We start from the raw sequence: 26,390 nt of genomic DNA on the forward strand, positions 1-26,390 counted from the left end.
GTTTCATTCTTCCTGGTTTTGATCTTTTTTTTTTTTTTTTTTTTTTTTGATTTTTCATTCCATTTAACCTATAACAAAATTGTTTTTTTGGGAAGATAGCCATCTTCTTATGCCTATCACTTTTAAAGACTAGTAATATTTGTATTGTTAAATGAATTATGTGGTCAAAGTTAAGAAATTATTTTTATTTCTCATCTTTTTTTTTTTTTTTTTACTTTACTTGAATTGATAACGATTCCTAATAATTTTCCTGAAATGTCGAAAAAGGAGACTTATAATAATTTCCAGTTATTTAGGAAATATATATTTATACCACCTTCAGCCCAACCATTGCAGAATTTTATTGCCAAGTCTAATTTTTAAATGTCTTCAATTAACCCCTTTTATTCCACAATGTAGTGCTTTTTAATAATTTTATTTAAACTTTTTAAATGTTTTGGAAGAAAATATGTATTGCACACTATAGAACTTCAAGGAAATAAAAAACATTTATTTATTATTTACAAACATTTAGAAAATAATTTCATTCATTATTTTTTAGTACAATTCCTTTCATTGAATAGAATCAAACATTAATTTGATAAATAATCTCCAAAAGCACAAAATACTATTTATGAAGAATAAAATCAGGTTATCACAAAATAGAATTTCAATTTAACCAATAGTAAGAGTTAAACCTGTACAAAGTTAAATGAAATTTGTCTTAAATTGTCATTACTTGTAGGGGAACCTGTTTTTCAACCAAAAATTAAGTGTAAAAAACTACATAGATAATGTGCGTAAAAAATTTCATTGTTTTTATTAACTAATTTCAATTTAAAAAAAAGTACCTAAAAATAAAATTAAATTCCAAATTTTAGAAATACTACAAGAAAAAAAATCTAAATTCTGAAACATTTATAAGAAGAAAAAATTCAATTAAAACACATTAAAAATTAATGCTCTAAGATTTATTTAAAAATTATAGATGCAAGTAATTTATATAAACCACTATATTCACATATACAGTAATTAGGCTTATTTTTTCACAGAAAAAATTGTTTTAATGTGATTTTATTAAAGAAAAACAAAGGGTGAATGTTCTGTAAATGTCAAAAATATTAGCTTTTATTAAGACAATCGATATTGTTTTCATTAAACTAAGAAATAATTTACTGGCAATTCAGATTAAAACTTAATTCAAAAAGCGGACATTTTCTTTCTGTGTCGCTCTTCGAGAAATGGTTGCTCACTGTTGCAATTATATTTAGATTACCATCCTATCCTAAATTGAATAATTTCTTTTAGCAGTCAGAAGCCAACAGATTAAAAGATACTGACATTTCTAAAATTTTTAAGCTCAGATTATCAATATTGAAATATGTACTTTCTAGAGTGGGCATATTGTTCATAATTAACCCGCTTTACGGCTGCTGCACTTGGGGGAACCAGTTAAACAAGCGTCATATCCCCCCAAAAAAAAACAGTCATGTTCATTCTCTTAAAAACTATAGTAAGAAAATGGCTATATGTAATTAAAATTTCATGAAAATAAAACTTCGGCTAAAAATAGAAAGGAAAAAAAAGTAGCTGCTACTAATAAAACAAAATAGTTAAAAGACTCAGCACACATTCCAGGACTAAAATAAACTACACCATTGTCATTCGCCGTGTTTTATACACCTTTTTTTTAAAATAAAGAAAAGTAACACATATTTATAAAAACATTTTACAGTAATTGCAACGCTCCGTTTTACGCTGATGCTTTTTTTTTTAAAAAAAAAGCTAAGGAAGAAAAAAAAATCAGATACAAATGAAACACTACTCAATTATTATATGACTATTTTTTAGACTCCAAATTTTAAAAAGTATGAAATATCCTTGTGAATAAGATTGGAGAGCAAATTCGTTGTTGCATATATACAATTAATTGATCTTGGCTAATTCGGGTTAAAGGGTTTCAAATCTGAAATTAGTTTTGCTCCTAAAGCTACAGATTTTTTAATGACATTTTTCGCCAAAATGTACAACTTTAAAAACTTTATATATAACAGGGTATCGCGTAAATGTTGCAACAAACTTCTAGGAGAGTTAAAGCATATCATCAGGATTAAAATTTCATAAGAACCCATTGTCGAACGTTTTTAAACTTGTACATTTCGATTTAAAAATTGTGGCTCTGAAAAAGAAACCAATTGCAGATTTGAAATCAGCTATATGAAAATATCCTAGATCCGTTTAAAAAAAAGTCTCATGCAACAACAAAAAAACTTGTTCCCCAGTGTAATTGTTCTTATTTTCTTAAGATAATCGTGAATGTAATTTTCATTGCTTAACCTTTCGTTTTTATTACATCTTTATCCGATATACACGCTGTTCCGGTGAACACTGCCCTTAATATATACTTTTAAGATCTTGGTCAAGAGTAGAATAAAATTTTAAAAAATGCACAATAAAGGCAGCAAATTGATGATTCAAGTGAGGTGAAAAAAAATTTTAAAATCTGGCCAATCATAAACAAGAAAGACGAGATTAAAAACATCAAAACCTATTAGATTGCTGGAGGAAACTGAGTTAAAAGACTTCAAATAGAAACATCTCCAAATTTCGTAGTTCAATCTAACTGAATTTGATGTTTTTAAATCTTTCTTCAATAGTTGTTCGCAAGTTTTTGATATCGTTTTTGCGTTTCCTTCACTTAAAAAATAACTTGAGACTCTTAATAGGTGCTTTTTGCATAATTTTTGACAACGATTTTATAGATATATATATTGAATGGTGATTACAATGTACCCTGTATACCAATGGCATGTTTCTTTACTCTTGTCTCTCGAACAAATAAAGACGGTTTTCGAATTATTTTTCACTTAGAATGTACCACCAATCCCGCCCCTTCTAAAACAAGCTTTCTTTTTATCTCTGCTGCATATATTGCCCCAGCCATCCGCGAAAGGTTAAGAATTTTCAATAATTCAAAATTGACAATTTTCGAAATTGTCAATAGTAAAAAATTTCAAAATATTGTTATTATCTGTGTTCCACTGAGAAACATATTAAAGGGGAAGATATGTTTAATTGATAATTCATACATCCGTTAAACGTTTGGGGTCAATCAATGTTTCAGTTATTTCTGAACTTTTATCATTTGTATTTTATACATAAAATGTGACTAAATCTGTATTTAACTTAACAAAGGAATCACAGAATTGCTTGCGTACAAAGTTCACTTATCACAGGTCTATGGATTTTGTTGTGAGAGTTCATTCTCTTGGCTTTTAGGTCTTTCATTTTCTGGGGAGCCCTATAGGGAATACGTTTTTTGTCCGTGATAACAGAGTCATAAGCCAAATCAATCGATTTCTTCACATTGGTCACGTCTTGTATGCCACGAATTTTGAGAAGTCCATCCTTCAACTTCTGCACTGCGTGCTGCGAGTCTGTCGTGACAGGCTCTTCGACTGAGAAGCTCCGCCGTTGTAGACTCGTCGTTTTGTAAATGTCTTTATCACTGTCTTCGCAGGAACTTATGGAGCCACTTTTTCGAATGCCGTTGTTGCATTTCGGGAAATTCGAGATCTGAGAGTCTATGACGCACTTTAAACGTTCCAGTTCTTTTTGCTGAGAATTTATTTGAGCGTCTTTCTCTTTGAGGAGTCTTTCGATTCGCGATTGCTCTTGACGAAGTTCGGCTTCAAAAAGAAGCAATTGAGACACAATTCCTTGCATTTCGTTGTCTTTTTGAATCAAAAGTTCTCGCATTTGTTCTTCTTTTTCTTCTATCTTTCGTCTCCAGTTATTTGCTTGCTGTTGGGACTTAGTAGTTTGAGTTTTAAGCTGACTCTTCACCTGTTTCAGTTCTCTTTCTCGCATCATAAGTCTTGTCGTCAACCTCAGAATTTCAGCTTCCAACTGAAAGTAAAATAAATTACAATCAAAATATAGTAAAGCTAATTATATAATACAGAAGGCATAGTTTATACAATGGACATAGTTACCAATTTATACGACCGTTGTGAAAGATTTTGCAAAATGGTGATATAATATTTAAGGTTTTAAGAAATTTTGAAAATTAAGCTAATAATCTTACTTTAGACGAAGTATAGAATATTTTAGCTGTCTGGAAAAATTTTCGAAATTTCGACTGCAAGATTCCATCATCACAAATATGAAAGCGAGATAATAAAAATTTTGTAAAATAAGAAGGGTATTTTTACTAATGCTTAAAACATAAGGCAATAAATTATAATAAAAAAATTAAAACAAAAACTTAACTAAATGTAATTTTGTTTGTATAGTTATCAATACTTTATTTTCATTATTAATATTTCCCTAACTTGAACAATACATTCTATGAAAAATTAAAATAACAATAAAAATCACACTTAAAGCGAAAAGTTTCTAAAACAAAGGAAGAAATATAAAATTTAAGATAAACTTGACCGAATGTGGTAACGCACATGCTATGTTACTCTTTCAAAACCCTAATCTCAAACAATTTTAAAGCTGTTTGACGTGACTCTCTAACCAAAATTAGTTAGAGAGACACTAGTACATGTAACTGAATGATTAACACATAGCTTGTTTTAAGTTACAATATACAAGTAGCATTTCAAACATACACATTTTGCGAGTTTGAATTTTTGTGAAAATTCGATGTATTTTTCAGAGAATTGTATTTCTTCCAAAGTCATCGAAGATGAAGTTGCTATAAAATAGTTAATGATGAATCGTTTGCAACTAACCACGATTTTAAATTGATAATCAGAAAACTTCATAAGTTTTATTATTCAACACTTTGTATGAAAATAACCTTTAGTAATCAAAGCAAATTTGATTCAAAAACAAGAAATAAAATAAAATTCCATTTTAGAGAGGTTATTTAGCATCAGTTTAGAAAATAAAAATTGCGCAATAATAAATTCGTGAAATTCGAGTAAACTATGCCTTCTTCGTCAGTATGGCACATAAAATCTCTTGTAATTCGCTCCATTTACCAGTGAAAGTGTATTTAATGGTCCTCCGGGCCAGTGTGTTATCATGGCAGCAGGTGGCAGTTTTGCGTGAAATTATGCGTCAAGAAATGCGATAAAATTCTTCTTAGAGACGAAAGAAGCCTCGAGCATTAAGTTGTTTATCGTTTTACCGGTCAAAATTGTATCGAAAAGGAAACTAACAATTTGAAACTATCATTATGTGGGAAATTAAGAATTTACTGAAGCATATCCGTTTTTTTTTCTTCTCTCCCAATAGAGTAAATAGTGTAACTTTCAATTTGAAGATCTGGCATCGAAAGTCAATAAGTTTGCCTCTCTCTCGGTTACAGCGCCCTCTCATTTTAGCGCGAATTGTTCTAATAGGTGAATTATGCATTGTTGTTGTTATGTTTTTATGTTATGACAGAAAATTAAAAATTTATGAATTAGAGGAGATTATTTTAGAGTAAAATATTTTGAACTTGTAATTATTTGTTTACTTCTGTAATGCCCATAACTGTAGTTGTAGTGCATCGTTAACAAACTCTTGTCTTTTCCTCGCTTTTTTTTTTTACGTTTTTCTCCTACACAATTTATATGGACAAAAATATTACTCAATTAAATACTATGATAATTATTTAAATTATAACTAATTGCATATTTAATTTATTGCATTTGAGCATTTTCAAGCCCTTGTTTAACTAAACTGTTGAAAAAGAACAAAGGAAATTATAAAAAGTTGATTTAAAAGATAATGCAAATGCATTTGATAAGAGTTTCCTAGTTCATGAATAGTCACTTAAAATATTCTTGTAATAAGCTGTTAATAATATATGCGCAAGTGTGCCTATGAGTTATTGAGTTCTTTTCTGACAATGGTTTTGCAGAATTAGAACATTTTGTACAAATATATTTGCTATGTTATAATACAAAATGTAGTTTGAAATCATCATCTGTATAGTTTGCCAAACAGCCCAGAAGGATAAGTGCATTTCTTTGAATTTTCTTCCACCTCGTTCTATTCAAAGAATATAGAAAGGAGTAAGTTATGTATCTTTATCTGACCCCATGTATATTATTTGGTTCTATTTTTGGCACATGTAAGCCAGATACATAATAATTTTAAACAAAACACCTTTTAATCAAATTGTGTGTACTGTGTTATTAAATAATAAATAAACAACTTAATGAAACAAATACCTTTTATTTTTTACTCAAACAAAAAAACATTGGTGAACGATTCATTTTAATTAGCATGAGCTGATTATCACGATTGTTCTGTTATTTTATTAGAATTATTTTACACAGCAAAAGCTAAAGGATTTTGATTGGTTTATAACATTAGTAGTGAAAGTTTAGAGTAACAAAACATTCTTATTCAGAAAAACACATAACATCTGTATTTTTACAACGGAAGCTATAAAAAGAATTAAAGGATGCATGGTTGATAACCTTATTGGTGAAAGTGATTACTTGTCAAGCTCCGTCGAACACAGCATATTCAAGTTACTTCGAATCAATTACTTTCCAGATTTTATTTTCCTTCTCTTTTTTACGATTCATTCATTGATTGCATAAGCAAACAACATCCAATTTACTAAGCAATTAACTTTATCGCTGCATGTTGTAATAATAATAGAAATATATTGAATTTAATTTCAATGAAAATCAATAATAGGGTATCAACTAAAATTTAAAAAGAGCAAGAATATTCTGTAAGAAACAAATATGATGTTAACTAATATATAGCATTTGTTCGTGAAAAACGCAATACCCAATCTACTAGACTAGATAATTATTTCTTTCGGTGATTTTATAATAATAATAATAATAATGCACTAAATTTAATTTAAAAGAACATCAACTAATATTTTTTTTGTTGCTGAAATTTAAAAAGAACAAAAATATTTCGTAGAATAGTGATTTTTAATAATGCTATTATTGCATCTGTTTCGAGGAAACACAATATCTGGTCCACTAGAATACATAATTACATTTTTTAAATATTTTTATAATCTATATCGATTATTTTTTTTCTTATTTGGTACTATAAATCGATCTGCATAGTTTCCGTTGGCAGCAGTAAAAATCTTTTGCTAAGTAGGCACTCTGTTTTAATGACGAACATTCTATAATTGAAAGAAACTAACAAAGGAAATGATACGTTTACAATGTATTTGGAATATCCACGACAAACACGTATGCCGTATATATTATGTATTAATACACGAATGTATTAATGTCCCATAATTTTATCATTTTTTTAAAAATGATAATGATTTTTAAAAATGATTTAAAGCTTCAAGTACATTCAACAAAAAAATAAAAATAATAAATGGAGTTAAGAAGTTTCAAATCATGCTTAAAGGATAAGTTTCACTGCAGTTATCCCGCCCGTAATCTCAAAAAACTGGGAAAAACAAGCGACGTGACTTAGTTACGTAACATTTTTACACTTTCAGTCGATTTGATCTTGAATAAGTTGACGCTGCACCGATGTCATCAAAACTACATAATTTTCACAAGAACTGCTTTTTAATAATGTTTAAAACAGCTGCAAAATTATCACCTATATCCAATGTTAACAATCCGTTCATGAAAAAAAAATTTACATTTTGAATGAATGAAATAAGCAAAAACGCAACATATTAATGCTTGTGATAGTTAAAAGAATGATTACAAAATTAGGAGAACGGTTTTTCAAACATCAAATGCGAGATGTCACACACTTGCCAATTGTTAGTGCTGAGCGATATCAGTATTTCAACACCTAAATGTATTTTATTTAATTATATTATTTTTATTTTATAACCGTTGTTGAACAGACTACCTAATTTTTTGAGGTTCTACCAATGTTCAACTCAGTAGCCTTGTAATTTTGAACCCTATCTAAAACACAAGGGAACTCCTGGATTAAGTATTGAGAGAAGTTTTCTTTCGTGGAGGACTTTTTGATGGAATTAATCAGCATTTGCGCTACATGGTGAGGAAAACCACGAAAACCTACCACGGTTAGTCTGTCGACAAGAGTACCCTAGCCAATGATCCGTCAACGACGGAGGATATTTTACGTTAACACTGCGGTCAGTGAGAGCCGGGTACGGATTTCGTATCGACCAGACATCGCTGGGATTCAAACCCGGTTCACTCATAGGAAGGCAAGAGCTCTATCCCCTGAGCCAATATGGTTTACCAATGTATTGTCTCGAAATATTGATATTTTACAGTTCATCATATTTTTCTAAATTAACTTATTCACATTATTTTTACAATTATCAATATTTTCGTTCTCCAAATAAAATTTATAAACACTCACGGTAATATCGTTTTTGATAATACTTGAGGTATTATCATAGTCAATGTTCATACTTGTTGATATTGATTGAATTACTATCATCGCCGATAATTATCGTACATTCGATATTTACAGTAAGTCAACGGTATTTACAATGACAAACTTTAGACGATCTTTATTTTGTTATTTAAAAATATCAATATTTCATAATTATATCGACTAACTCTACAGAATAGTAAACGATTTAAAACCTTAGGAGCTAAAGTACTTTATAAAGAATTATTTCCAGTTAGAGCCACTTCGAAGCTTGGGAAGATCAATAAATAAATAAAAATATTTTTTAAAAAAAACTGTTGTTGTTATTCTTCGCAGACGAGGGTAGTGTTAGAACATGATTACACCTGCTTTTCTCAAAATAATTACCTTACACGCACAAAGACACATGTCTTTAGGTCTGCATGCGGACAAGACATTCATGGTCGTGCTGCGACTACCTGTACGCATCATCTTAATACCCATTCGATTTGCTTAAGAACCAAAGAATGTGCAAGTGCGTGCTAAGGAAGTTTATTGATACAGATTTAAACCAAGGATAATAGCATCACATCAAGGATACAAAATAAATTTCAGAAACTATCAGACATGTATTTTAATCAACTAATAATACAAATGTGTTTTTATTTACTTTTAATTATAGCTAATTAAAAGAATTTATGAAAACGGGGAGATGCTATTTTCACTTTACATTGAGTAATTTAAAAGGCAATTTTGTTACTTTTTCACAGAAAAGATTACGGCAGAAAAAATAAATGGCCGCGAAACTCCGTGAACCCTCTTCGGGGGGGGGGGGGGTCGGCTGCCACTTGCGGTGGACTAAAATAATAATGCATAAAAATACAAATCTGGTTAACATTTCCAATAGATAGTTTAGCATTAAGTTAATAATTACATTTTGTTTACTAACGATTTTATTTACTAATTATTATGTTGAATTATACGTAAGCTTTTCTAGCTTTACGTTATGCCATTAAATTAATAATTACATTTGGTTTACTACTTATTTTGTTGAATAACATGCTAACTTTTCTAGCTTTACGTTATGTCATTAAATTAATATTTTGTTTACTAATTATTTTATTGAATTATACGCAAACTTTTCTAGCTTTATGTTATGTCATTAAATTAATAATTACATTTTGTTTACTAATTATTTTGTTGAATAACATGCAAACTTTTCTAGCTTTACTTTATGTCATTAAATTAATAATTACATTTTGTTTACTACTTATTTTGTTGAATAACATGCAAACTTTTCTAGCTTTACGTTATGTCATTAAATTAATATTTTGTTTACTAATTATTTTATTGAATTATACGCAAACTTTTCTAGCTTTATGTTATGTCATTAAATTAATAATCACATTTTGTTTACTAATTATTTTGTTGAATCATACGTAAACTTTTCGAGCTTTATGTTATGTCATTAAATTAATAATTACGTTTTGTTTACTAATTATTTTGTTGAATAACATGCAAACTTTTCTAGTTTTACGTTATATGAGAGTACCATTCTGAGATTAAGTTCGTGTGATCACGTGTGTGTTATCACGGTCCTGAAGGTGTTAATTACTTAGTTTTAGAAAATTTTGTAAATATGTAATTTACAATTTTCACTAACACTTACACTTACGAATTTCACCACAGTTAATGAAAAAAAAAGTTTCTTTTATAATATTTGATATAAGCTTTAGAATTGAATTAGAAATATTAATAATTGAATTCGTAATATTTTCAGACTAGATGTTTCTCATTTTTTCCCCTTGTAACTTAAAAGATGGGAAACACAAAAGAGTTAAGCTAGCATTTTTTAAAAAAACTTTTATCACTGTGAAAAATCCTAAATTAAGTCCAATTTAAAAATTAAAAAAAATGTTTCATGATTTATATGCGTCAATGTAAGCTAATGAAACAGAATATTCTTCTCTTATAAATATCTTTTTATTTAGTCACATTTATTCAATCACATTCAAATGATAATTGAAATTTTTTAATAAAATTTTAATGAAATAGGCTGATATTTTTATTTATTTAATTTAAAGCCTTTATTATTACATGAAATCCATTAGAAAAAAAAGGTAATATACTATCTTAAAAATGAAACTGAAACAGTAATCTACAGGTTTGAAATAATTTGGATAAGACACGACTGTTAAATATCATTCAAGTAAATATTACTTTTAAGATAAGAAAAAAAAACAATGTCAATGAAAAGGTATTAAATATTTGGGTTATGCCATGCCCCGATTTTACTTAAAGATAAAAGCCACTTCATAAGTTCGATTACAAGGTTACACCCTGTCTAGAATTCTGGTGCATATATTTTTCATTTTAATATTTTTTTTTATCAATTCTGATGAAACTCTAATGAACTTAAAATACTAAACTTGTAAATGGAAATGTTAACACCTAAATGTAAATGTAAAACCACGGAAACAAAGAAAAGACCGAACTTTCAACTTTTTTCTTTCTTTCCTTTTAGATTTTATTTAACCATTGTTAGTTCTTATTTTTTCAATTAAGTATTTCATTTCAATTTTAAAGACAAACCCATTCTTCGGTAAAAATTCATTTCCCACTAACCGCCTTCGGCAGCCAGCTATTCCGCTCTTATGTCGGGACCTTACTAGAACCAGTGAAAAAAATACACTCTAATATCTTTAAGCCAGCAGCATTTGAAAGTCTTTATTATGTACTTAAACTATAATACTTTATTACAATTATAGAAATTTGGCATATAAAATTGCATTCTTTAAAATAATGTAAAAATTAGCATACCATACAATTCAAAAAATTTTCGACTATCATTAATATTGAAAATTATTTTTTTGCATGGAATTATATTTGGCTAAACGAATTTTATAAATGTGCGCAAATATCTTTCGATTACTTTATAAAATTCTAAAATTGTTGCGAAATAGGCAAAAATTAAAGCTAACATTAAGAGGTTCTAAATTTGGACCATTCTCTTGGTCTTGACCTGACTATTATGACTGATTGCGGCTAACCAACCCCTCCTAAAAGAGAGAAAGCCTCAGCACGAATCATTTCAGTAGTCCGGATTAGCGAACATAAACTGAGCAGTGGGGGTTTTACGAAAGATGACACAAAATGATCAAATTTATGGTACCCGGTGCTGAGGCCTTCTCTCTTCCAGGAGGTATTGGGCTAATCCCCTACATTCTGAGGGTCAGAAATCCAAATCCGGCGGGGGAAAAAACTGTTTCAGAGAAATTACGTTTTTGTGTCTGATTTCGTAACTTAAAATATCATCTGAATAAAATAATTTGTATATTTGAGGTCACTCCCTTGAACCATTACTTCCTAGACATTGCCACTACAACCGTGAAAATCCAATCATTAGTTCAAAAGTTATTCAGTTAAATCTTTTTTTTTTCCCACAAATTCAAAATTTATTGCAAATATATTTGTAATTTCTCAAACTAATGTAATATTATTAAATGAAATTTTAAATGAAATACATAAATATACCCACATGGAATAAAGTAATAAGAAAGGGTATAATTATCCATGCTTAGAGTCATTCATTTCAAAATTATATAAAATTATTTTAATGTAATGAAATCTTTATCTTTTAAATTACTAAAATGTGCATTTCTGTCTTAGATACAGTGTAATTATTAAAGTAATAAATTAATTTATAAACACTTATGTAATTCTTTTTTTTAAATTCAATTCGGTCAAAAAAGAAAGCTTTTGTCAGGGACAATCCATTTTTAGAATAAATATCAATTATCTTTGCTTTCATTTCATGCGGAATCTGATCAGAGTTTAAATATAAGGAAGGAAAGGAAAAAAAACAGCATTGTTTTTGTTTATAGTTTCGGAATTATCAGATAGATGTCGAAGGTTATGTTTTTAAAAATAAAATAAACTTAAAAAAAACTGCTCTTTCGTTATGGTTCATTAAATCCTAAGTCAATTTTCATTCTACTTTTGAGATAACGTAGCTACAAAAATCAAACTTATCAAACTCACGCTTACATCTATTTTTCTTAATATAATTTAATCTTAGAATCAAAAAAACAAAAAATAAAAAAAAAAACACAAAGAAGCATAGTATACTACTGTTTATACGTTCTCTATACTTACATACAAGCAAACGTGCATCTGTTAGATACACGACCAGTTAGATGCACGATTACTCGCTATACTATACAATTGATTTGATTGTTTTAATAATTTTATAGTGATTAACGATTAAGAGAAAGACTTAAGACCTTTGAGATATGATATAATACATTATAATGTAAACCACAAAATATAATATTAATTACAAATTCGAAGAGGAGTCATAACCAGCCAGTGTTTTTTCGATACTTAAAAGATTTATTAATCATCCCGAAATGTCAGGTGATGTTGATCAAAATTAAAGAAATAGGAATATACAAAAAAGCATCATTTTAGAAATATGCAAAAACATTTATTTTTTACACCGTTAGCAGTCGTATATTTACTCAGAGTAATTAAAATACATTAGGGTGATTCAAAATTATATTAACAAATTTGACTGGCAATAACACAAATAAACAAGATGTAATTTCCGATTCTTGTGTATGTCTCACCCTTGGCCAAAGAATACTTTGTTCGCCAAGGTCTCACCCGTGAATAATTTATTATCATTCTTATTATTTAAGCATCCACATCCAAAATATTGAATCTATAGATCAATTCTACTCAAACGTAGACAAACCTATCTAAGAAACAGATTGCAAATTAAACTGACTTTTATTTATGTTTATTTATGTTTTGTAATCCAAATCACTGAAAATGTTACACAGAAAATAAAATAATCTAATTTACATTGGATGTCATAGCGCAGGGCTGTCCAACTGCAAAGAGCCTACGGGCCAGAATTCCGGTCTCTAATCCCCTGGCAGGCCGCTGTTTGAAAAAGTTGAACAATAACCTGTTACCTCTTATACAATAACAATTAATAGTTGAATTATTAATTATAAAACAATGGAACAGAAGGATTATAAAACGATTTGTCTACATTTTAATGGAAAAACTGAGGCCGATCAGCCTGACTAAGAAGTTGGCGGGCCGCGCAATATGTGTTGGCGGGCCCCCAGTTGGACAGCCCTGTCATATTGCATCTGGTTTTAGAACAAACATTTCATATTTTATTTCATAAATAGTTACTAATACTTTCACAATGAGGCCAAAATCGTTTAAGAATGGTGCTATAAAATTTCTCATAATTTTTTTCGCTCTTAAGGACTTTTTAAGGATAATTTTTCACTCATAAACACCACCGAATTCACATCTTCTAAACCCCTTAAATTTATCCGCGTTGTAGCCTCCAACAACAATAATACACCCATGGAGTATGGAGGTAGTGCCACTCCTCAGAAAATGGAAAAAGGACTTAACCCAGAGGAAAAGAATGAAGAACAGATGGCGGCTTTTTATTGTTTATAGTAGAAATTTTAAAGCTAGCATTTAAATAAACAATGCAAATAATTAGAAAAAGAAACAACATGAAAACTAAACTAGGCTAAAAAAAAACTTAAAAAATGCTTAGATATCTTTTGAATTATTAGTTTATCACGGAGACTCATTACAGGAAACAGCAGAGAGGGGGAAAAGTTAAAATCTAAAAGTTGACGCTTGATCTCGGGATGCTAAACGCCATCCAATAGTTAAATGGTCTTTTTTTTTTCTTCTTCTTTTTTCCCTTCCTTATTTTTATAAATCCCACGAAATTAAATTTAAGAAAATCAACTTCTTTCAGGTTCTAAAGTCATAAATTACGCCCGCTTTTTTTGAACTAAAATAAATTTAAAAGGTCATCTTCACCATGCCATAAAGAATCACGGCAGTCCTACGCAACGCAACTAAGCTCCAACCTGATGTTTTTTTTTCTTTTTCTGACAGACGATTTGATTCTAAAACGTGACAGAGAATTTTCTTATTTAAAAGAATATAATTATTTCTGGATGCAGACGATGCAGAACTTTCATACGCTACAGGGTGACTTCTGCTAATACTGACCTTTCAGAAAGCTTCCGCTCATTTATGCAGAACTGGTTGTTGGCCATGAGTCTTACCCTTCCCATTTTGATTCGGATGGTGGCAGATAGGTAGAACTGTTCTAAAAACAGGCCATGATTTCGGCATACTTTTATGAAAAAGTTTTTTTTTTTCTCCCCTCTGATTCAAGTTCAAGTTTAGACTCTCACGAATTTTTTTTCTTCTCATTTTTGATTGCATGAATGAGCAATTAGCTGGAACTTCTTTACATATTGATACTAATCCTAATTATTGTCGCAACAAGACAAAGAATTGAAGCTTAAAGATAAAATTAACAAGTTCACTCTCCTTTGAAGTGTTGCGTCTAAACAAGAATCTATCTGTTCTAATAATGGATTAAAAACGGTAATGCACATGATGTCATTTTGGAAATAAAACGTGATTGTAATCAGGGGCTGTTCATAAATGATGTCATACTTTTTATCAATATTTTTAACCCCTTTAACTTTGTCACAAAATGTCTCATTTCACCAAGCACCTGCCCCTCTTGTCACTCAACACGTTATAGATCGATTATATTTTAAATTTATATTTTTAAACTTATGCGATTTAATGGCATTTGTAAGCATAACAATAATAATTGTATAGGTATTTATTTCAATGAAAACAATATAAAATTGTTATATTTACAAAATATTTGATTTGTTGATTTTAAATGTTTTAATTTTAATCAAAATGAGTGATGTCAAACTTCCTGTTAACCCTTCTCCCTCTCCGAAGTCACAAACTGCCACTATGTCACGATCCCCTGAATTCTCCCCCAAGACATCATTCGTGGACTGTCTGTAAATATTACAATAGCTTTAAAAAAGTAGGTTCAGCGATACATAAATTTATCCAACTTTATTTCTGATCTAAGCAGTAGATATACCTTAATTGGTTTAATTAATTAGACAGTAGCACGCACGAAAACTGTTTTAAAAAAATTAAAGCAAGTGACATACTCGTAGCTTCCCGCGGGCCAGTCAGTTTTTTTTTAATTGATCCAAAAGAAAATTTGAAAAACTATTTATCAACAATGTTTTTTTAAGTAAGCAGAAAGAGAAAGCCAGCTTTAGAAGAAGAAGAATGGAACAAAAGCAGACGTTCGTTATTTGTCGATGAAAACAAATATGGCCAAAATTTGCTTATTCTTATATAAAATCAAGACTCATTAGTTTATATAGGAATAAACAAATTTCATAATTACAAACACAATATGAAATATCAAAATACATTAGCTGCCTTCAGATCTTGTGCTGGGAAGTCTCCTAAGTTTGGAGGTGTTTTAAAATGTTTCAACTTTGAAAAAAAAAAATTTAAAAATATTAGGTCTTGATATCTCTTTCCACAGGCTTTTCCAGGTATATCAGGAAAATTTCAATGAAAATCCAGATCATATTTCATCAATACCATGCATCAGAAAACTTGGATTATTCGATTGGAAAACTTGGGATATTCGATTTTGAGAGCTAAAAATATATTTGAGGACAGAAGGGTAGAAAAGTTTCACCAAAATGTGAAATTGTGAGATTTGTACAACAAATACTTGTACTGGATGTTAGAATTATTTAACTCAAGAGCTGATTACTGTTACTGACAATTCTAAGATAGGATATTTTCCAGGCATGACGTAGCAATTTTTTAGGTTTTCGCAAAAAAAAAAACAAAAAAAAATTCAGCTTTTCCTGAATATTCCCAGCTTTTTGCGTCAAAATAAAAGTCCCTGACTATCCGTGTTCCGTGTTCTACCTGATCCGTGGAAGCACTGCTCCATTATCATTTACGCATTCTATATTCGATATACGTTTTTCTGGAGTATTTTCTGTGCGAAATTAATTTAATTACATTTGCATTCGGCAGTGAAGATATCCCTTTCGGAATATCATAAATTAACATAATAAATTTCATGTAAGAAGTGATGATCATTTTCCATTCATAAAATCAAATTTTAATTATACGACTTCCTAAAATTGGATTATTTTTGCCATTAAAATATTACATACTTTAAAATAATGTGAACATTTGCTCAGCTTATCTTCAGATGCAGCGAAATACGCAAAAAAAAGTAATTAACATTAAGATTATCAAAACTCACAACTCCTTTCTCACCTCAACTTTTGAGAGTATATTTTCCAAATTACGGTTACCCCTCCCCTCTTTATATTTTTAAGGGTCAAGAAGAATCCAAATTCGTCGAAACAAGTGTATGGTTAGTCGAAGAAAGTATTTTTTTTGCGTCTGATTTCGTAACTTAAAATATCGTCTGATATAATAAATTATTTAGCGTATTTAAGATTAGTCTCTCAGACCATTAAGATTGAGTGAAAATCCGAAGAGATAAGTAAGTGAAAATCCGATCATTAGATTAAAAAGTGAATCAGTGTTTTCATTTTTTTTTTTTTTTTTTTTGACGTATTAAATATAATGAAATAAGCGTTCGTAGCACGTAAGCGAAGCACGTAATGAAATAAGCATTCACTAAGGAGAATTAAAGAAAATGAATAAGAAGAGCGTTTAAAAAATTGGAAAACAGAAACTATAAATTTCATTTATTTATGAGACATATGTTTTATGATAGAGGAAGAAAAATGTTGGTTGGAATCATTTTATCAACGGATATATGAATATGATATATATATACTGTCGTGCAATTGAAAAAAACTACTTAAGTGCTTAGGATAGATTTCGAGAAAAGTGGTTTGACAACTTTCTTTCTTTCAATTGCTAATGCTATGAATGCTAAAATAGAATTTCAGAAAACTAATAAAACGAAATCTATTTTTGAAAAAAAAAAATGTTTTTGCACATATACACTCACACAACATGTAGTTTACCAGAGATACCAAATATTACATATCTAAATTTTGAATTTTTTGTCGCTTACGTTGAATTTTTCTTTTAATTGATGTGATGAGTATATGATTTATGAGTATATGAATATTATATACACATAACTCTCAATGTTCATCTACGTAACATAGATAAATTGGGTTTATAGACAAGGGAACTCTTTAATCAACAAGTAAAGCTGTTTTTCTGGAATATTTTCTGTCCAAAATAAACTTGCATTCGCTTTCGACGTTGAAAAAAAAATATACTATGACGAGCCAGACGTCAATATGACTGAAAATGGATTTAAAATAGATAGAATGACAGAAACTGGCTTTTATAACACACAACTTTTGTATGGAATAAAAATTTTGTCCATGAATTAAGCATAATTAAAGAATGGTAAAATATAAAATGAAATTAAAAAAATTTAATAATAATTTTTTTTTCCTGTTTACGATAAAAATATAACAAATAGATTGCTTACTATGGTTTATCGATTTTTTTAAAGAATATTTCCCAAACAATTCATTGAGTCTTTCCAAATTAGGATTAAAAATATTTATAAGTTCTGGAGAATTGAATGACAAGTTAGAAAATCCATCTAGGTATCAAACTAAATTTGATTTCTGCAGACGATTTTAGGAATATCACACAAAAGAAAACGATTTTAAGCTGTTCATCATGCATTATCGCTCGAAACGTTCTTAGAAAAACGCGAATTTATTGACATAAACTTTTCCAAAAATATTAACATCACGCGTCTATTGAAAATGGGGGGAGAAAACCACTTGCTGATTCTTGCTAACCAAATATTTGCATTTCATGACAATAGATCCAAACTTACACAATGGGCGAGAAGAAGGGGGGGAAATTACTATTTAGCGCCAAAACCAACGATTCTGCATTATTGTGAAATAAGCGATGGTTGCTTTTCGGTCAAATAGGCTAAGAACCATCGAAGCTGAAAAACGATTCTGCGACGCCTCATCGTATCAAATGATTGAGCGAAGAGTGAGCAGGATTGCAATATGCTGCGGGCCTTGTTGTAACTCAACTCGTGCACGCCAACAGCGTTTTGCGGTTGAAGTTAATTTTACTTGACCTGTTGAACGACGGTGTCTACCTTTTTATTATTGTTATTATTTTCTGTCAAGGTGACTGGAACGGTAAGGAATAATATAAATTTATAACTCAGTGCAAAATGCGGCACCAGAAAGGTTGAAATTGACAAGCATGTTAAAATTATGTGAAGTTTGATGAATTATACATTGCTGAATACCCTCAAATTGCATGGTATGTTGCTGAGACAATTTTAACCTCGGAAACCATGTGTAAGATGCAACAAATAAAACACATTGGATTTTTATTTCTTATTTAAAATATTGAAGTAAACCCGTTAACCATAACATAATTAAAGAACGAATGTTAAAAAAAACTTTTTCCCATAATACTAAAAGTTTTGCAGAGTGTAAGTGGTATTTATTTTAAGAAACCATTGGCATCTATTTTAGAATGTAGTCTTTGAACTTTTCATTACTATTGATTGTAAAACTGATTTATTTTTAGGTAACCGCAAAACACTTTTATTAACTTTAGAAATGCTACGAAAATTAAGAATAAAAATTATTTAAACAAATTTTAAATTTCATAAAAATATTCACAATTGTCATATTTCAGCTATTCTAACGGAATTTAAATCTTTCAACTTTTGGAGGGAAAAAAATGTGAGTATAATGTGATAATACAAAGTATACATTTCCGATTAACAGCACAGTTATTATTTTTCACGTGGAACAAAATTTGTTTTACTTCCTTTCAACTAAACTTATTTATTATTTACTTAAACTTAATCAATCGATTTTTGGATTTCTTAAACTAATGTTTATCTTAAAAAGGGAGAAAATCAAAATATCTTTTTTTAATATTTTTTTTAATCATAGGTTTACATAAATCAACATTAGTCTAGAAAGAGAGAATTTTGACTTTACTAACGTTACTTAATAGCAATGCCCCGGCTAATTATTCTTTTACTATAACAACCGTTTGATGTTTTACTGTATTTAACACGAATTGAAATTTTAGAAGTATTTGCTGGTGGGAGAACTCTGTTACCAGTATTATTCTGTTATATGCTGAAAAAAACCTTTTAAATATACTATATACCTAAGGTACGAAATTTTTCAAAAATATGCTTTTTTCAACAACAAAAAAAGTTTGCTCAAATTTTTTAATTCTAATTCTCAGTTAAAAATACATTTTGATTAGAAAATTACTTAGAAAATTTTTCAGTCACAAATTATTTTTTAAGAGGAATTTAAATGCTGGGGAAAATATAAAATATAGTTTCAGAGCAGAGTTTTAGAATAAACATCTTAAAAGGAAATAAAAAAATTTAACTGCTTATAAATATTTGAACGGGAAAAGAAAGAATGTAGAATTTATTCACACAAGAGCTGAAATCAACTGTAACACGCCTTAAACATGGGGAATCAAATTGACTAGTTAATAGAGAGCTATTTAACTTTAGATTTACAGCATTTGTAAAACGTGTTAAAATGATTCCATGTTTACTCAAAGAAAAGTAATTACATTTAACTTTTTTTCAGGTTGCTTGCAACAAACACAATAATGCACAAAATACGATACATTACACCCACACGGCACCCACGAATACATAATTTGCATACAATTTACCAGTCATTAAAGAGTGCTGGTGCCTTAAAAAAAACCTTAAAAGAAAACCAGGAACGATCATTAAACGGCATTAAAGAAATTAACTACTACCATTAAAAGAGATCTTAAATTCTGCATTACATTAGTCGACTTGGTCAAGAGCACTTATTTGCTTTTAATACTCTTTTGCACGACTTCATCTTTGCTCTAGGGTTCAATCCGTCATTACATATTCTGAAGCCATGAATGCAGAGTGAAACCATATACAGAACAAGTTTGTGCTCTTTATTATTCATGGATAATTTGAAGTTTGATGATGGCCGGGAACATAATAAAGTTTTTTTCTACTTCCGCAAACACTTTCTCCTTCCGCACTCTGATATTTCTCGGAAATACGGATTATCTATGAACTTATATGGAATATATAATTCGGATTTCCACGGAATTCAACAACTGTCTTGATGATTACGAATGTGTCAATGAATTGGAAATGGATATAGTTTTCTACTGTAACGTGTAGCATCCAGTGATTACGGTTACTCTTGTATTACAGTTAAATAGTTGATAAGGGGGTAGAAATTATTTAGAATTATTTAATCGTGCAACTTAAAATATAATGCAAACTTAAAAATCTATCAATAAATAAAAATTACGTAGTGTAAAAAAAGTTTTGTAATAAATGTGTCTATAACGATATATAAATGATAAAAACTATTTAATTTAAAATATAAATATATCTGATATTTAATTTAAAAATTAAATTCTGCTAAACTTGACCTTCTAGCCTTAGGGGGAAATGGAGGAAGAAGATTAATTGGATGCCTACAAGTGACGTCATTGTAGGCAAATCTGTGCATTTGTCGATTCAGAAGCCAATCATGTTCGACACACACACGTGACATCGCTTACAGGTATCCAATTGAAGCTGATTTAAATCACTTCAAGAACGTGTTTTTTTATTTATTTTAAGCATCGATGGAAATGCTTTTTCCAAAATAATTTTTTTTAAATATAAGGCTTTATTGATTCGTTTATTTTAAATTTTCTTTAGTCATGCAGCGAAGATTTTTAAGGAAGTTGTATGTGATTATGGTTGCAAAAATTCTGCAAAAATTGAATTTTTTTAGAATTTGACATAAATTTAGAATGATGTCACACAATGTTGATTGAGAATACATCAATGGGATAGATAAAAAACTAACATTTTTCTGATAAGTCGGTAAAAGTCTTTGATTTTCCCCGACGACACCAAATTTTAACCATGGCTGCTAAGCAACAATCTTGTCTATAAATAATGTCTCCTTGTAAGTATTACAACTTAAGAGAGAAACGCTACTGAAGAATTTTTTTAAAAAAATCCATTTTTCTAAAGATATTTTTTGAATTATAAATGTGAAAGATGTAATGCGTTTGATAATAGCACGTAAAATTTTTTTCCGAATCTAAAGTATAAATAAATTGAAAAAAAAGAAGAAAAAACAGCTTTTTTTTTTTTTTTTTTTTTTGCAGATTTGATGATTTTGCCAGTTTTCATTCAACTTATTTAACAGGATTTATATTTACTTGCAAGAGATAATATATTCCAATACATGTATTTTTACATGCATTGGTAATGGAACAATTAACGATTTATTAGCGTAAAATAGTTTTCGTTATGTAAGTACTGTGTTTATAGGTTTCAGTTAATCAAACTTTTATATAATGTATATTTCTAATTACATCTCCCTATAAATTTTTTAAAATTCAATATCCAACTATCTTGTTAAAAAATTTACAGGCGTTTAGAATTTATGCAAATGCATATTTACTGAAATCCTGCTAGAAACAAAACAACAGTGATATACATATACAAGCTGTTAAATTTTTAAGTTAATCGGATAAAAATTGGGAGAGTTATCGTGGCTGCGGTTTCTAGTTGTCTCTAAAAACAAAGCTCACATAAACCCACAATGCACGTGCTTACTTCCACGTAATCTATTTTATTGCTGCATATTTTGGTACATGTTTAGAATTTAAATTAGAATCTATATTTATTTTGCATATCTATCTGATCGGGAAAAATAGAAACTATAGTAGCTGTATATAATAAAATTCAATGCTCATTATAAACTCTTATCAAGATCCGAAATCTATGCAGAACAAATCAGATACAAAACTTGGTGAAATGACCTGTGCTTTAAAAGTACTTTTAATTTTCAACGAGTTTTGAAAAAAAATTATGTGTGGGACGTAGTAAAATGTGCCACATTAAATTTTATTACTGCCTGATAAAAACTGTTATCTATTCGTTATCTTAACCTTTACGAGTGAAAATGGCATATTTTTTACTACCTTTTTTTAGAGCGGAAGAAATTTTTTTTTATCAATGTTTTTAATAAGTTTAAGGGTTTAATAAATTCATTCTCTTTGCTTTAAAATAAATTATATTCTACAATAATCGCCAAAAATTTTTTTTTTAATTGTAAGTGAAAAAGCTGTAAATTGTTAACACAATCTTCTGATGTAAGCAACATTTGGATGACTCATTTTTCGAGTCCATGGCACTTTTATAAGAAAAGTAAACACGCAGCATCAATTAGTCATAAATTTCCATTTTATGTTTAACATATTTATTTATACAAAAACTGAAAACAATATCTTCTTGAATGCAATATTTTAATAAAAAACACTTTAATGCATTTTAAGGCTATTTTATTAATTCGAAAGACCTACTTTAAATATGCTAATTAATTAGTGCTACCTAGAATTAAGTTACGAAATCGAACACAAAACTATCAATTCTTCTAAATAAACATACGATAATTTAGAATTCTGGCCCCCAAAATATAAGCGAGTTACATTCAATAGTTAAGTCAATATGTTCCCAACAGACGGTCAAAAAATTAAACCAATTTTTTTGTACTTTTTTAAGTACAAATCAAAAAATTTTTGCCTCCGTTTATGAAGATTGCTTAACTCCAACTACGTATGTTGTACAAAAAATAATTTCCCTCTACTTTATTTATACTTAGTACAAATTGTCATTTACCATAAAAAATACATAAATATCAATAGATATTGCAGTATTAAAAGTTTATGAGAAAACGTGTACATTGCTTACATAGGGAGGCTATTATACAAATATATATATACACATATTTCGAACATTTATTTAAATACTTGAAAATTTATTAAACTGTTTGTCTGAGAAGGTTGTAGAAGCATTCTTTTTATTATAAACGTGATTTTTTAAAGCTTTTTATTTGAATCATTAGTATTAAACCATAGTCACGCGTCTTGCTATATACGCAAGGTCATTGTAGCTTTATAAATATAAGGCGATAGCTTTGTGGAAAATAAAATAGCCAATAAGCATTCTTTAAAAGATAACATTAGGCTTTTTTTTCCTGGTTTTCAAAGATAAATTAGCTTACCAGGTTTTTAAGGGAAAATAAACCTGCTTTGATTCTAACTGAATCATATTTTGAGACAGAAATTAGGTATAACATATTTCTTCAACATTCAATGTTAGGCTAATCTTCGTCGATAGTTTGATTTAAAAAAAAATCATTAACATGTTTTAGAGAGCCGTGGTAGCACAGGGGATAGAGCTCTCACCTTCCAATGAGATGACCCAGGTTCAAATCCCAGCGATGGCTTGTCGATGTGAATTCTACATCCCGCCAGCACCGGCTACAGTGGTAGACGAATCATGATTTAGGGTCCTCTTGCTATCGATCTAACCGCGGGAGGTTTTCCTCTCCATGTAACGCAAAGGCGCGTTAATTCATTAAAAAGTCCTTCACGAAGACTAGTTTACTCCAATGCTTGATCCAGGAGTTCCCTTGTCTTCTAGGTTGGGTTAAAAATTACAAGACCATGGAGTTGAACATTGAAAAGCGTAACCTTGGTTGCATAACTGAGTCTATGAACGCTCACATAGGACAGTTTCGTAAGGGTAAAAAACAGCTGACATAAAGATGTCTATCAATAACGAATGTATTTAAATAATATTTTGTAGACAATCAGACATTTTTAATGTTTTAAAAGTGTCTAGCTTTCTAATCGGACACTGCAAATCAAGCGACTTTTAGTCCTTTTATATCAATTTCCAACAGGTGCTAACTTCCGTGAAATTGGCCCAAGTGGTCGGGAGAGAAATTTTTAATAAAAAGAAATTTGGTACTCATGAAGAAAAAAAAGAAGTTCAGAAATTGAGTTGGAAGACTCAACTTGGTAAAGTAGGTAGGTAGGTACTTTATTTATTTCGCACTAGAGCTGCTCAATGGGCTATTGGTGACGGTGCTTTAATTAAATTAATTTACTTAACTTAAATTAGAGCAAGACAAACGCAATTAATTTACTTAACTTAAATTAGCGCAAGACAAACGCATCAATCGTAAAAAGAATCTTGAAGACATCAGATAATTAGTTTATATACAGCAGAGGAAACTTCAAAAGTCAAATCAAATTATATACTAACGAATCAAACTATTCTCTAAATGATACAATGAATGGTCAAATACAATTTTATAATAAAAAACCAAACGATTCAATAAAAGATCATAAAATGCGTTTTGTTTTGTTCAAACAGATGCCATATCGATCTACACGCGTGTGTTACCAATTGCAAATGCACGCATGTAGTGAATTACCCAGTGAATTGAAATGACTATCGAATAAAGATCCCACTGGTAAATTAGCTTTAGACAACCGCATCAATCGTAAAAAGAATCTTAACAGCAGATATTTAGTTTATATATGACAGAGGAAACTTGAACAGTCAAATTAAATTCTATAATGACGAATCAAACTATTCTATAAATGTTCCACACACACTGAATGGTCAAACACAATTCTATAATAAAAGACCAAACGATTCTATAAAGATCATAAAATGCGTTAGTTGTTTTGTTCAAACAGATGTCATATCTATCTACATGCGTGTGTTACAAATTGTGCTTTCTGAATAGCTAACGTAGGAGTTGTTTTTTACACCTACACGTAAACAGAGAGAGCTTCATAAAACACCGCCTACTCGCGATACTGAGCAAACTTACCTGGTGATAAGAATTTAACTTTCATTTCATCATTGCGTAAAAGCCTGTCTTAATTGCCAAACAGGAGGAAAAGTATTCTTACTGATTGTAAAGCTTTAGAACTTAAGTACAGATTTTGAACAAAAGCACACTTGCTCTGGGTCACAGTTGGTGTTCGTGAGATAGAAAGCAATTGTTCTAATAGAAGAGTAACGATCCCTTGTACTTCTTGTGTAATTCAACTTTGTTCAAAATTGAACACGAACTTCTAAGACTGTTTTCTCTTTAGTTTCTTGTGTGCAACCAACGTAACCACCATTTCACGGACTTTAAATCCCAACCCTGACCTTTTCTTCGAGTCTTTTCTTTATTCTTCACTAAGGAAACTAAAAATCAAGTTCCTTTTAGAATTGCTTTTCATTCATCTGTTACTTGAGTTAACATTCATAGAGAAATTTGTGAAACAAAATGTTATATGCTGTGATTTATGTATCAGAGATGATAAAATATTTTTCCGTTGTTTTGTTGTTTTACGTGAAAAACTTGTTAGGTTGTTCGATGGAAAAAATCAACTAGTTTAAATTTCATGAAAGTAAAAAAAAAGGAAATTAGTAGTTTATTAACCATATAAAAGTAATCATGAAAATTTGTTGAAACAAAGGAGCTAAATTACATCTTTCTCTATCGGTAAGCATAGGTTGGCAAAATTAAAATCCTGCGTATTTAATTAAATTTTCCTTGCAAATTGAAGACCTGACAGATGTGCCCTGAATGATTAAACCAGTCTCTGTATCACGTTAAGTGATTAGATTTATCTATTTTAAGACATTTTTTAATTGATAACATTACATTATAATAATTATGCAACTTTTTAAAGCGTCAACAATCTGGCCTCTTAATAATTTATGCTTATTCAAATACATATGTCATATTTTGAATTTTCTTTGTTCATTTTTTCTAAAGAACATATGTTGATGTCGAAAGATGAGAGAGAGAAAAAAAAAGATAAAGGTTGGATGTTGTCTCTGATCGAGGATAACCTTGCAAATTCAACCTCCTAGGTCTGTTGATACAGTTTCAAAACGAGATGTTCCATTTGAAAATGAGACTGATCAAGCAAAACAATATTTGGACGACGTTGAGCAAGTGTCTAGAATGCACAGGAATAACGAGACAGGGTTACATATGCAATAAATCGTTAAAAGGTTCTCCATCGCGGACAACGGAACCATAAAAGTTAAACATTTTCTTCGCCCACATTCCTTACGAACAGCTGTTTACATCAAACGTTCTACGAAAATCGGACAGCTGAATATTACTTTGTCGACTATCGAATAATACTCGTGCCAAAAAATAAAACAAAAATGGAATTTCGACCTTTTTCCTCTTACTAAGAAAAATACTTCATGGAATGTCACTGCGACTAAAATATCAATGTTAGCCTTATTAATACATCTTCTTCCTGCAAAAAATTATAGCTCATAACAAATAATGAAACGCATATTACCGATGAAAAACAGTTGC

At 29.6% G+C, this 26,390-nt stretch overlaps 1 protein-coding gene across 1 annotated transcript in view; it reads right to left on the reverse strand.

The window, feature by feature from the left end:
- Positions 1 to 469: 469 nt before the first annotated feature.
- LOC107449016 (uncharacterized) overlaps positions 470 to 26,390 on the reverse strand; it is a 46,429-nt gene continuing 20,508 nt past the window's right edge. Inside the window, exon 2 of the mRNA XM_016064407.4 lies at positions 470 to 3,888. Coding sequence (XP_015919893.1) covers positions 3,178 to 3,888 — 711 coding nt within the window. The 3' untranslated portion in view covers positions 470 to 3,177. The remainder of the gene's footprint in view (positions 3,889 to 26,390) is intronic.

This window comes from Parasteatoda tepidariorum, chromosome 1 (assembly GCF_982258835.1).
Source record: "Parasteatoda tepidariorum strain Cologne lab strain chromosome 1, Ptep-v5.0, whole genome shotgun sequence".
In the NCBI taxonomy this organism is placed as follows: Eukaryota; Metazoa; Arthropoda; class Arachnida; order Araneae; family Theridiidae; genus Parasteatoda; species Parasteatoda tepidariorum.